Source organism: Dipodomys ordii, unplaced genomic scaffold (genome assembly GCF_000151885.1).
Source record: "Dipodomys ordii isolate 6190 unplaced genomic scaffold, Dord_2.0 Scaffold16, whole genome shotgun sequence".
NCBI classification, from domain to species: Eukaryota; Metazoa; Chordata; class Mammalia; order Rodentia; family Heteromyidae; genus Dipodomys; species Dipodomys ordii.
The window spans coordinates 5,660,285-5,673,544 of NW_012267232.1; the positions used below are offsets into that span (position 1 = coordinate 5,660,285).

The following is a 13,260-nucleotide window of genomic DNA, read 5'->3' on the forward strand; positions in this document are numbered from 1 at the left end:
GCTTAAGAAATGACCATAAATTAGAATGGAATGGCCCTAATTATGCTGTGTGTGTGTGTGTGTTTGTCTGTGTGTGTGTCTGTGTCTGTGTGTCTGTGTCTGTGTCTGCATGCACAAACATGCATGCGTGTGTTCTGGTACTAGAGCTTGAACTCAGGGCCTGGATACTGTGCTTTGCCTTTTTACCACCTGAGCCACATCTCCATTTCTAGCTTTTTGGTGGTTAATTGGAGATAAGAGTTTCACAGACTTTCCTGCCCAGACTGGCTTCAAACCAAGATCCTCAGGTCTTAGTCTCCTGAGTAACTAGATTGCAGGTGTGAGCCACCAGTGCTCAACCTTATACTTCTGACTGTTGTTGTTGTTGCTATTATTGCTGTTATCAGGATTTGAACTTGTGGCCTTGAGTTTGAACCATATCTCTGGTCTATAATTATGCCTCTTGACATCAGCTCAGGGTCGGAAGAAGCCTGATGTGGTCTGTCTATGAAAAAGAACTCTCATAACAATTCTTTTAAATAAACTTTCTAGGCTTGACTCATTGGGAAACAGGGACCAATCAAAGACACTGCATGACTCCTTCTTCCCCTCCCCTGCTCCCTCTGAGGTCAGGACTGACCAATTTCAGTCTTGACTAGAATCTAGGTGAAATGCCTGCAGTCCAGCTAAGCTTGCTCATCTTTCTTCCTCCAGTCTTTTGATGAGAGTGGACGTCGTACCATGACCCCATCAGCGAAGACAAGCACCATTGGCTTTCGTGTCTTGTCCTGTCTGGATGATGGGATGGGCCATGCATCTGTGGAGAGGATACTGGACACTTGGCAGGAAGAGGGCATTGAGAACAGCCAGGAGATACTGAAGGTGAGTTGCTTACAGGGGAGAAAAGTAGCTCGTTTGGGAAGGGTTGAAAAGGTTGTTGTTGTTTTTATACCTCTGATTTAGTTCCATTTCTCCTTGATGATTATTCTGTTCATAAGATCTCAGAGACTTACCTTGTCTCTCCAGGAGTCTAATGGCCCATTTCTGTGATTTTAACCCCAAATTATTAACATGAGAAAGGCTCTTATCAGACCCTTGGTTGTTAAGAATTAAATTTATACCAGTGTGTTTATAATCCCAGATAATTTTTTCCCATAGTGGGGATTAAACTGTGGACCTCAAGCTTTCCAGGCAGGTGTTCTACCACTTGAGCCACATCTCTAGCCCCTTTCTACATTCATTGTTCTTGAGGTAGGGTCTTGCTTTATGATTGGACCAGTCTGGGTTTTGATCCTCCTGCTTGTGCTTCTCTGTATCTGTAGGGATGACAGGTATAGGCCACCGCACCCTGCCATTGTGCTTTCCCTGTAGCTGGCATAATTGGCCCCACTACCTTGCCCAGCAATGGGTTGAGATGAAGTTTCACAAACTTCTTTTTGTCCAGAGTAGCCTTGAACTCATTCACTTGGCTTCTGCCTTCCAAGCAGCTAGGATTACAGGCTTAAACCACCACGCTCAACTCCAGATAGTATTGTTTGTAAAAATACAAATGATCATTTTACTTGAATTTTGAAAAAAAAATTATATTTGAAAAATAAATTAGTTACCTTCTAGATTAAATATTCTTCCTGAGAAATCACTAAAGAAATGTAAGCATTGAGTTTCTAAACTACGTTCAGTTCTCTGAGTTTATATAATCTTCACATTTTCTGATCTCAGAAGATAGAATTCACAAATTCTGTCTGAAACTTATTCTATCATGTTCTATTTTTTAGGCCTTGGATTTCGGGCTTGATGGAAATGTTAACTTGACAGAACTGACACTGGCTCTTGAAAATGAACTTTTGGTCACCAAGAATGGCATTCACCAGGCAGCTCTGGCCAGCTTCAAGGCTGAGATCCGGCATTTGTTGTGAGTTGAGCAGAAGATTTGCCTGCTGTATTCCCTCTCCCACCATCTACAAGCCTCGCGATGCCTTCCATGAGCACCCTTCCATTCCAAGTGCAAATGTGGCTGTTGCTCTTCATCTACCCACGGCACAAGTCTCCTTTAAACTGTGGGGAAATTAGAACTTGGCTTATTGATTTTTTTTTTTTTTAAGGAATCATGGCATGCCCTTTTTGTTTTAAGAAGGTTTTTGTTGTCTTGGTTTTGGGTTTGAATTGAAGCAAGCCAGACAAGACTGGTTTGTTTGTTTTTTTTTCTGTTGTTGTTGTTTTTTGTTAGAAACTTGTTGCTTAGAAACAGTCTCCCATTAACTCAGTTTATTTCTGATTCTAGGGAACGGGTCGACCAAGTGGTCAGAGAAAAAGAGAAGCTACGATCAGACCTGGACAAGGCTGAGAAGCTCAAGTCTCTGATGGCTTCAGAGGTGGATGATCACCACGCAGCCATAGAAAGGAGGAATGAGTACAATCTCAGGTGGGACTGGCAGGGTGAGAGGTTGAGTCCTTTGCCCAGCTTGCTGGCCCAGGGCGCGTTGCCTACCTGCCTGCCCTGTCTATATCTGGCTGTAGAGATTTTGGTGTGGCCAAGCCTAAAGGATGGCAACACACACAGGAGGTCATTTCTCCCAGCACTTTCCACCTCTGAAACTTGGTTCCCATTTTTGGAGGATCCACAGAGGGACCCCCAGAGGGACCTGACCCGGCTGCTTGATTTTTTTTCCTCCTCACAGGAAACTGGATGAGGAGTACAAGGAGCGCATAGCAGCATTAAAGAATGAGCTGTGCAAAGAGAGAGAGCAGATCTTGCAGCAGGTGGGCAAGCAACGCTTAGAGCTCGAGCAGGAAATCGAAAAGGCAAAAACAGAAGAGAACTTCATTCGGGACCGCCTTGCCCTCTCTTTAAAGGTAATCCTCCTATTTGTTTTATCCCTGCTGGACAGACCCTGGCTCTGTGAGACAGCAAGTCTGCACAGGGCTTGCTCTGTGGTTGGTACCAACGGTTCATATGCAGACATGGCAAGGACCCTGCAAGGACATGGCTTTCAGGGGTATCCATCCTCCCGATGTGTTGATGTTGCTAACTGGGGTAGCCAGTTCTGCCCTGAGGTTGTACTGGGTCCTTAGTGTGGTGTGGTAGCTGGCTGACATCCTCTTTCTCCTAGTGCTCCTCCAAGTTTGTCTCTCCTGTGTCCTTTCCTGTCTGGCCCCCTGCTCACACAGATGGGCTCAGTCCCTGCCCCACAGAGCCATTTCTCTGAATTTCCAAACATGCCTTTCTACCCATATGTTCCCCTCTTTCCTTTGCCCTGGGGGCAAGCCGGGGGAAGAGATCTTTTGCTTACTGGATTCTCCCACCAGGTTAAATAGGGTTGAGACAGATTGCCTTACTCTGATCTCCGTACTATTGCGTATGGGAAAAGCCTTTGATCAAGTTACTCAAACCTGTTCCATAAGGTACAGATGGCTAATACAGGAATACTGTCTAGACTTGGCATGGATGTCATATCAGATGATGTATCTCAGGGGTATCATATCAGATTAGATAGGTAGAGAGATACAGATATAAAGTTCAAAAATAACAAGTACATGTGAGATGTTTGCTACTGTTTCTATTATGAATTGTTCCTGAAACTCCACTCCTGATACACTGAGCCTGTTGCCCTCTCCTAACTATGCGTCTGTGTCAGCTCCTTGATTTACTCCCTTATCAGCATCATCACCTTTTCCTGTAAGCCCCAGAACTTAAAATTCTCAGTGGTCCCACCTCATCCTCACTCAAGCTCTCTCAGTCAAATCAAAGCCTTGAAACACCCCATCAGACTTATCCCTTGCCCTACATTTCCCCAGCTTCTGATCAAGCTCAGAATTTCTCTTTTTTTCTTTTTCTTTTCACCAGTGCTGGGGCTTGAATTCTGGGCCTGGCCATCTGTGAGCTTCTTTGTGTTCATGGCTAGCACTCTACCACTTTGAGCCACAGTGCCATTTCTGGCTTTTTTCTGAGTACTTTATTAGAGATGAGAGTCTCACAAACTTTCCTGCCCAGGCTGGCTTTGAATCGTGACTCTCAGGTTTCAGCCTCTTGAGTAGCTAGGTGTGAGCCACTGGCACCTAGCTTCAGAGTTTCTTAAGTAACTAAAGTACCCCTGGCAGACCTTTCTTCCATCTTGCCAACTTCATGTGGCTAGCTCAATCACCTTTTTTTTTTTTTTTTTGGCCAGTCCTGGTATTTGAACTTAGAGCCAGAGTGCTGTCCCTAGAATTTTTTGTTTAAGGTTAGCACTCTACCATTTGAGCCACAGCTCCACTTCCAGATTTTTTTGGTAGTTAATTGGAAATAATAGTTTCATGGACTAGCCTGCCCAAACTGGCTTTGAACTGTGATCCCAGATCTCATCCTCCTAAGGTGCTAGGATTACAGGCATGATCCACCAACTCCTAGCCACAGTTACCTTACTAAAGATCAGTTATAATCATATTAATACCATTTGTTTGTTTGCTTGTTGTTTTTTTAAGTGCGACTGGTCAGACCACTGAAAGAGTGTCCATCCTCATCCTCAACTTGTCCGTGTGTGTGTGTGTGTGTGTGTGTGTGTGTGTGTGTGTGCCAATCCTGGGTTTTAGATTCAGGGCCTAGTTGCTGTCTTGGGCTTTTTTTTTTTGGCCCAAGGCTAAAGTCCTATTACTTGAGCCACAGCTCTACTTTCAGCTTTATTGGTGGTTCGTTGGAGATAAGAGTCTCATGGACTTTTCTGGCCAGGCTCTGAACTGTGCTCTTCACTTCTCAGCCTCCTGAGTAGTATGGATTATAGGTATAAGCCACCAGTGCCTGGCATCATATCCCTCTAACATCAGCTCTGCCAACTACTCCTGAGCTCTGAATCTTCCAGCAGTTCTCTGTTTCCCAAGGACTGAGCCCTGTTAATGTTCCTTTACCATTCCCAGCACTGTGGGTCTGATTACTTGTTTATTCCCTTTGCATCTACTTTCTGGATGCCCAGAGACAGTGCATTTACTATATTGCTCTGAGATGTAGCCACCCCTGCCTCCTGCCTGGTAGTCCATACAGCTCCCTGGGGTCAGACAGCAATATGGAGTCTTGATATACAGAGATTGCTCATTAGTGTAGTATCAACTTTAGATGGGCTTCAAATAACTAAAGTAAGGAAGGGAATTTTTTTTTTATAAATGCTTGAAGTACATCCTTTTTTCACTCCATATTGCTGGGTAAGAGTCTGAACTAGAACATATCAAATGATCCTGGCTCTGTATTCTTTTGGCAAATGCACTTTCAATCATCCTTTAACATCAGAGAAGAAAATATGTCAAATGGTATGTCTGTATGTTTAAAAAAATTTTGGATGGATATCTTCCCTCAGAAGACTATATATATCCAAATCATTTTAAATGGAAAAAAAACAAAATCTTTTGTGAATTTCAGTTGATGTATTACTTTATTATAATAGCACACACATATATAAATTATAAATAAGTTATATGGATAGTTTTTGCTTCCTTAAACCAAAATAAATTAATTTTTGCCCAGTCGTGGGGCCTGAACTCTGGGCCTGGGCGCTGTCCCTCAGCTCTTCAGCTCAAGGCTAGCACTCTACCACTTGAGCCACAGTGCCACTTCCGACTTTTTTCTTTTTGCTTATGTGGTGCTGAGGAATCGAACCCAGGGCCTCAGGCATGCAAAGCAAGCGCTCTACCACTGAGCCACCTTCCCAGCCCATAAATTTATAAATTAAATATAAACTAAACTGGAATATCAGTAAATAAAACCAATTTTAGAGTGGTGTGTGTGTGTGTGTCTGTGTGTGTCTGTGTGTGTGTGTGTCTGTGCGCGCACACGCGCGCGCATCAGTACTAGGCCTTGAAATTGGGCCTTGTGCTCTTATTTAGCTTTTAAAGCTGGTGCTGTAGTACTGGAGTCATACCTCCACTTCTGGTTCTTGTTGTCTTGTTGGAGGTAAGAATCTCCTGGATTTGTCTTCCCAAGTTGGCTTTGCATCTTGACCCTCAGATCTCAGCTTCCTGAGTAGCTAGCATAAGCCACTAGTACCCTCCTTTACTTTTTATAATTTTTCTGAGCTTTTTCTTTTGCTGACAATTGGTCAAGGCATTTTGTAACCAGATTTATTTCCTTTGACAATAATTTGAGAATGTTTTCCTGTCATGTAGAATATACTATTTCAGGACTGTCAAGTACAAATACAACACAAACCACATTTGTTATTTCAAAGTTACAAATAGCCATTATAAAAGGGGAAGTTAATTTCAAGTCATTTTACTTAACCTGGTATCACAAGGCATTATTATACTAAAAGCACTACTGAGAAATCTAGTGTGCATTTTACACTCAAATAACACATCTGTTTATTCTAGACATATTTCTAGTGCTTGGTATCAACATTGCCTGCTAGTGGCTAGTGCAGGAATTTTTTTAAGAGGCAGACTTGGGAATTCTAGGATAGATACCAACATTTTCCTCTTTACTTTTGTTTCTAATGTACTGTAGCTCTCAAGGTGGGCCAGTTTTCTCAATCTAGAGCACTGTTGTACCTTCCTACAAGGAGACAAAGCTGTTTGCCTATTTCTTAATCGGTGCCACATTTAATTCCCCCAAATTTCCTCAGGAAAACAGTCGCCTAGAAAATGAGCTTCTGGAAAATGCAGAGAAGTTGGCAGAGTATGAGAATCTGACAAACAAACTTCAGCGAAATTTGGAGAATGTGTTAGCAGAAAAGGTAAATCTGTCAAACTCCAATTTCCTGGTATGTCCTCCAAATGTCATTTACTCAAGAGAACAGAAGCAATGCCAAGGACATTCTTATTAGTGAATTATTTGGGTGCCTAAAGGAAGTTGTAACTTTGCAGGGATGTAATTTAGTGGTGTGGTTATAGGGGAAAACATTTTTCTGGTGCTAAGAATTGATCCCAGCCAGAATTGAGCACATCATTCTCGAATGTTCTCATCTTCTGGCCTGTGGCGTTTCTCCTTTAATGCCACATTCCTTTCATATTCAAGAGCCCGGGTGACACCAAAATCTGAGGCCTTTGGTATGTGATAGGTGAAAGGGCACTTGGGAAAAAAAAGAATGTCGGCTTTGTCTTTTCCCTCTTCTAGTTTGGTGACCTTGATCCCAGCAGTGCTGAATTCTTTCTACAAGAAGAGAGGCTGGCACAGATGAGAAATGAGTATGAACAACAGTGCCGGGTAAGTGTCAGGAGAGAACTTAGTGACCCAGGAGGATCTGGATTCAACTGCCAGATTTGCCACTTCCTGCCTGGGTGATCCTAAGGAAGTCAATGAATCTGTGGTTATCATAACCACTATTTCGTAAGATACAGAAGTTGGAGTACCACCCACAGGGTACTACTTGTCAGTGAAGAAAGTACCATTGGTTCAAGGAACAAATATGTGTCACATGCTTAGAACAGTTGGAATATAGTAAGCATGTACATGAATGCTGGTCAGAAATTGCTAGTGCTTTTTCATACTGAGTGGAGAAACAATGTAGTTATATTCATGTACTTGTTCAAAAATTAGCCTTTCCCGATTGGTCATTGCAAACCTCATAAAATATCATGTAGTTTTGTCTTGTGGTGGTTTTTGTTTTCCTTCTTCCAGATATGTTCCTTTATTTATAGAATGTAGATTAACCAGAAACTACTCTGTCTTTAACTAGAAACTATTCCTACTAGTAGAGATACACACATTCTTGGCCCGAGCAGGAATCTTGTTTGTTTTTTTCAATTAACTCCCCTAAGCTTAGGAATTTGGATTTTTATTTCTTAAACCAAAAATACTTTTTTAAACATTTTCAATAAGGTAGAACTGAGAACTGAGTTCTCTTTTAAGTAAAAACAAATGTGCACAAAACGCTGGCAATCAGCTGTGTGTGTGCTTTAAAATATACCATCAAGCCAGGCACTGGTGGCTTACTCCTGTAACCCTAGCTACTCAGAAGGCTGAGATCTAAAGAGTGCAGTTCAAAGACAGCCCAAGCAGGAAAGTCTGTGAGACTCTTATCTCTAGTTAACCACCAAGAAAAGCCAAAAGTGGAGCTGTGGCTCAGCTAGAAGAGTGCTAGTTTGTGACAAGAAGCTCAGGGATCACCCCTAGGGCCTGAGTTCAAGCCCCAGGACCAACACACACACACACACACACACACACACACACACACTAATTATTTTAATGATGTCCAGTTTAATTTTATTCTTTGATGTCACATATAAGACTTGTGTTGGATTTTAAACATCAGGTATTACAAGACCAAGTGGATGAACTACAGTCCGAGCTGGAAGAATATCGTGCACAAGGCAAAGTGTTCAGGCTTCCCTTGAAGAACTCGCTGTGTGATGAACTGGATTTGAACAGCGGTGGCATTGAGCCTGACCAGGGTAAACATGGCCAGACATGATCTTTCCAGATGTATTTGACTTTTGGTTTAGAGCGTGCTGAATGCAGAAATTCCAGAACTCTGGAAACGTGGGGAAACAATGACTCTGGCAGTATTCTTTCTTTGAGCTAGGTCGCTCATGGTCTAATTTTCAGTTGCTGTCGAAGTCTTTTAAGACTTTCCATGTGATCTGCTTATGCATTAGCATAAGGAATGAACAAAAAAATCAAGTCATGAGGGTATTTTCTTGGCTTAAAAAAAACAAGCAAGCATACTGCTTACCAATCTGACAGTCTAGGCCTCTGCAGTGTTAGAATTTAAACATTGAGCTCTTGCTGATTCCTTCCTTTCTCCCAGTGCCTGGAGTGGAATGCCATGGGCAGAGCCACAAGCCACAAAATCCATAACTGATTTTTGGGTTTTTGTTTTTGTTTAAGTTTTTTTATTGTGAAAATACTGTACTGAGGGGTTATAGTTACATGAGCAAGATAATGAGTACATTTCTTATCAAGCATTGTTGCCTCCTCCTTTGTTTTTCCCCTACCATCCCCCCATAACTGTTTTTTGGGGTGGCTGGGCTAAATGTGTGGATTGTCTCTACCAAATAGCAAATAAGATAAATAAGAGTTGCTCATCTATGGATTGCAATGGTAAGGTTGGAGGCGTAGTTGTTTGGGAACTATTCTACATTCACTCCATTTTTTTTCTTTTTGGCAGTACCAGGGTTTGAACTCAGGGCCTTGAGCTGGCTAAGCTTGCTTTCTCACTGGTGCTCTACTTCTTGAGCCATTCCTCCAACCCAGCTAGTTATTTGGGGTGATAGAATCTACTGAGCTCTTCTGCCAAGGCTGACTTCAAATCATGATCGTGTAGATCTCAATTTCCTGAGTAGTTAGGATTACAGGCCTGTGCCACCAGCACTGGGGGTCTACTTTCACTGTTTTCTATTCCTCCCTTCTGATGCCTGCCTCTTTTCTTGAGTATGATGGGTTAGAATTTCAGGAACAGCTCATCTCAGTTCTTGGGTTATACATAGCTTCGCTGATACAACTTGGTAAGAGAATAGTTCTACAAAGGTGGCTCTTTTCTCCTATCACTTACCTGTTCTAGTAGAATCAGTGGAACTAGCAAGGAGAAGATAAGGGCTCTAAGTACCTTCTGTTCCATTCTTGGCTTACTTTTTGTAGGGAGGGGTTGAAACCATGTGAATGTATGATGCAGCTCAGCAGCTTTTTTGCCAAATGTTGGATGTGTTCATTGTGGATGCATGAGGCTAGCATACATACACCCATGCATTACTTCTCAGCTGGGAAGGTACCTTAATATAGTTGAAGAGAAATCCCAGGGCAAGACAATCCAGTTCCTAGACCTAGGCCCGAGAAGTGTCCCTTTCTCGATTTGCTTGTTTCTCCATGCAGAAAAATGATACCACTACCATTTTGGTACTCTTCTTCAAGAGATGTGTAGGAAACAGTTGGCATAACTTTAGTTTTGCAATATCTTAGCCCTCAACTTCTGCTTCACATTTTCTTTTTCCTTTTTTTTTTTTTGTGCCAGTCCTGGGGCTTGAACTCAGAGTCTAGGCTTTGTCCCTGAGCCTTTGAGCTTTTTTTTATTCAAGGATAGCACTCTGCTATTTGGTACTTAATTGGAGATAGAAGTTTCATGAATTTTCCTGCCCAGGCTGGCTTCTAGCTGCAATCCTTATATAGATCTTAGCCTCCTGAGTAGCTAGGATTACAGGCATGAGCCCCTGGCATTCAACTCTGCTTCACATTTTCAATATTCTCAGTCCTTATGGAGATTCATGGATGAGTTCAGAATCTTTCTCCCTCTCCGCAATGTGTCTATGTATAAGTTCCTAATCTAGCATACAGTTTTTAGCTCATAATTTAAGCACCCACTCTCCAGGAAATTCTTGCAACAATAGCCAGTCTTATGTAATGTTGAGTGATGCCAGACATCTTGATGTATGATGTTACACCTTAAGACATAGCAGCAGATATAATGGTTTATTCATCCCCTGCCACATTGCCCCTCTGCTAACTTGTCATTCAAATTTGTAACTCCAAGTAGTTGTTGAATGGAGACAGGTTAGTTTGTCATGCTCTCCCCTCACCAATTAACATTTTCTCTAAGAGCAGATCAACCATTTTCACCTACCTCCATCCATTGTCCAAACAGATAGTTTCTATTAGCATGACATATTGCCTGTACACGGGTGAATCTATTCACCTTAATTTCTTATTTGCCCTAATTCTTGGAAAGAGACCTCTCTTGGTTCCTATTGTTTCCTGAAAGCTCACATCTACAGCAGTTGAGGCTGAAAATTATTTCTTGGTGAGACTGGCTGCCTGTCCTGAGATGCCAGAATGTGCTATTGAGAGAAGTTGTGGCAGAATCAATGGGTCTCGTGTGATTTCAGGGCTTGGTTCTGAAGAATGTAATCCACTGAATATGAGCATCGAGGCAGAGCTGGTCATCGAACAGATGAAGGAACAACACCACAGGGAAATATGTCACCTAAGACTGGAGCTTGAAGACAAAGTAAGTCCCGATTACCATTATCAAACAAGTGCTCTCCTCCTCACTTCACCTCTCCTCCCCTCTTCCCCCCTATTCTCTTCCTCTCTTTCCCTCCCTCCCTCTCTCCCTTCTTTCCTTCCTTCCTTCCTTCCTTTTTGTGGCGGTACTAGGGCTTGAACTCAGGGCCTTGTGCTCTTGCGTAGCTTTTTCTCTCATGACTCTCCCTTTACCACTTTGAACCATACCTCCATTTCTGACATTTTTACTGATTAATTGGAAATAAGAGTCTCATAAACTTTTCTTCCCAGGCTGGCTTTGACTCAAGATCCTTGGATCTCAGCTTTCTGAGTAGTTTCAATTATAGGTGTGAGCCTGTGGCTCCTGGCTCAGTGTTATTACTTTGAACTCTTGACAGCCATTCAGATGTGGAGTATTCTTAGTTTATTCTCACAGAGCAGCACTTCTATGTATTTCTTCTTGTGTCTGCTGAATGATAGGAACTCATTTCCTCAGTCTGGGAGCCAGGCCTTGTCCTCTTGAGAGATTCTCCAAAATGTAATCTACTCTTCCCTGCATTCCTGGAACATGAAGCCCACAGGCCCTTGTATTAGTTCCAGCATGTTGAAAGAAACAGTAGAGCAAAAATTAAGTATTAATTGAACCTCTTGTAAGGCACTCTGCAAGCCTCAAGAAAACACAGTTTATATACATACAGTTACAAAATTTGATTTAACTAATATAACTAATTAAAACAAAAAGCCTTTTTCTCGTGTGTGTGTGTGTGTGTGTGTGTGTGTGTGTGTGTATGTGTGTGTGTTAGTTACTTGAAATTGAACTTAAAGTCTCTCACTTGCTAAGCAAGAACTTTACCACTTGCTCTTGAAATCTTTTGCTTTTAATTTGTTTTTCAGGTAGGTCTTACTTTGTCTAGGCAGGCCCAGAACTGTGATCCTCCTATTTATGCCTTTAACCTAGCTTGATTACAGGCATGCACCACTGTGTGCCATCAAAAAAGCCCTTTGATATAGCATTACCTATTAGATTAGGTACAAGTTCTTGGTGTCCTAACCCTTGAATCTTACCTTCCTAGTCTTTTCTATTGCTGTTCCCCATCAAACTCATCCTTGATTGCTCATGCTAATGTAAACTACTTCTTTCCACCTCTCAAAGTCTCCTGACCCTTCAAAGTTTATGCCAAATGTTGCCTGTTACATGAAGCTACCCCTGAATTTCCCAACAAAACGCACATTTTCTCTCCTCTGACTGCCTGGGTCATTTTAGCTCTTTTCCATCTCTCTTATATTTTGCATTTTGCCCTGTAGTGCACTCATTGTCATTCCTGACTCTAGACTGATTTCTCCTTGACTGCAGGGCTGTATCTTACCCAGCTGTATGTCCCCTTGGGACCTGCAGAGTATCTTCTAGGAGTTAATAAACATTTGAATTTATTTAATGATTTTAAGACCCTATATTTACAGCTGGAAACAATGTGAAAATCTGCATAGTGCTTAATAGATATTCATAAACAAATAAAACTCAACCAAGTTGACAAAAGCATGCCATGCCTGATTTTAAATGTCTTAAGGTGTTGTTTTTTTAATTAAGTTGCTTTCAAGCAAAATGAGCAAACTGAAGATTGTCTGGTCGGATAGAAATGCTTGCTACCCCTGTCACCTCCTTCTCTGTGGACTTGGATGGAGTAACCTGTGGTAATCTCATTGTCTGCCTTTAGGTGCATCATTATGAAAAGCAGCTGGATGAGACCAGGGTCTCCTGTGAAAAAGAGCAGGAGACCATGAGGCAGAAGTATGAGCATGAAGTGCACACCTTGGAAAAAGAAGTACATGAATTGAAAAGTGAAATCGCAGACCTTCAGGGGCAGGCAGAGGTGCTGAAGGAGGCCCACCAGGAGGCCAGCTGCAGGCACCAGGAGGAGAAAAAACAACTGCGGGTGGCTTTTGAGGAGGAAAAGACTCGCCTGCAGGAAGAGCTGAGGCTGCAGCATGAGCAGGAGCTCAAGGCCAGGCTGGAGCAGGTGGAGGAAGACTTTAGCCAGAAGAGGGAAGGACTGGCTCAGAGTAGCGCCTGGATGGAAGAGAAGGTGAAAGGCCTGACTCAGGACCTAGAGCGGGTCCACCAGGAGCAGCTGCAAAGCCTGGTGGAGAAGTATGCTCTGGAGAGAGAGGAGCTGAGGAAAGAGCTCTTGGAAAAACACCAACAGGAACTTCAAGAAGGAAGGTAAGGAGCCAGGGAAATGAAAGCTACCCAGAGCTACCCAGAGGCTGCCTCTGGACATTAAAAGTTAGAGAGGCCTGAGAAAGAACGTCTCATGGCTTGAGAAGATCTGTTGTGAACTTTGCAGCCAATTCTGTCCCGCTTTACACATAAATCAACCCGTGGGTTT

The 13,260-nt window shown here is 42.5% G+C and overlaps 1 protein-coding gene across 1 annotated transcript in view; it reads left to right on the forward strand.

The window, feature by feature from the left end:
* The window catches only part of Nin (ninein (GSK3B interacting protein)), a 114,058-nt gene that overhangs the window by 63,087 nt on the left and 37,711 nt on the right, over nucleotides 1–13,260 (forward strand). The window contains exons 9-17 of the mRNA XM_013012224.1: nucleotides 694–861; nucleotides 1,755–1,891; nucleotides 2,261–2,401; nucleotides 2,658–2,832; nucleotides 6,564–6,674; nucleotides 7,055–7,144; nucleotides 8,193–8,331; nucleotides 10,756–10,877; nucleotides 12,589–13,094. Coding sequence (XP_012867678.1) covers nucleotides 694–861; nucleotides 1,755–1,891; nucleotides 2,261–2,401; nucleotides 2,658–2,832; nucleotides 6,564–6,674; nucleotides 7,055–7,144; nucleotides 8,193–8,331; nucleotides 10,756–10,877; nucleotides 12,589–13,094 — 1,589 coding nt within the window. The remainder of the gene's footprint in view (nucleotides 1–693; nucleotides 862–1,754; nucleotides 1,892–2,260; nucleotides 2,402–2,657; nucleotides 2,833–6,563; nucleotides 6,675–7,054; nucleotides 7,145–8,192; nucleotides 8,332–10,755; nucleotides 10,878–12,588; nucleotides 13,095–13,260) is intronic.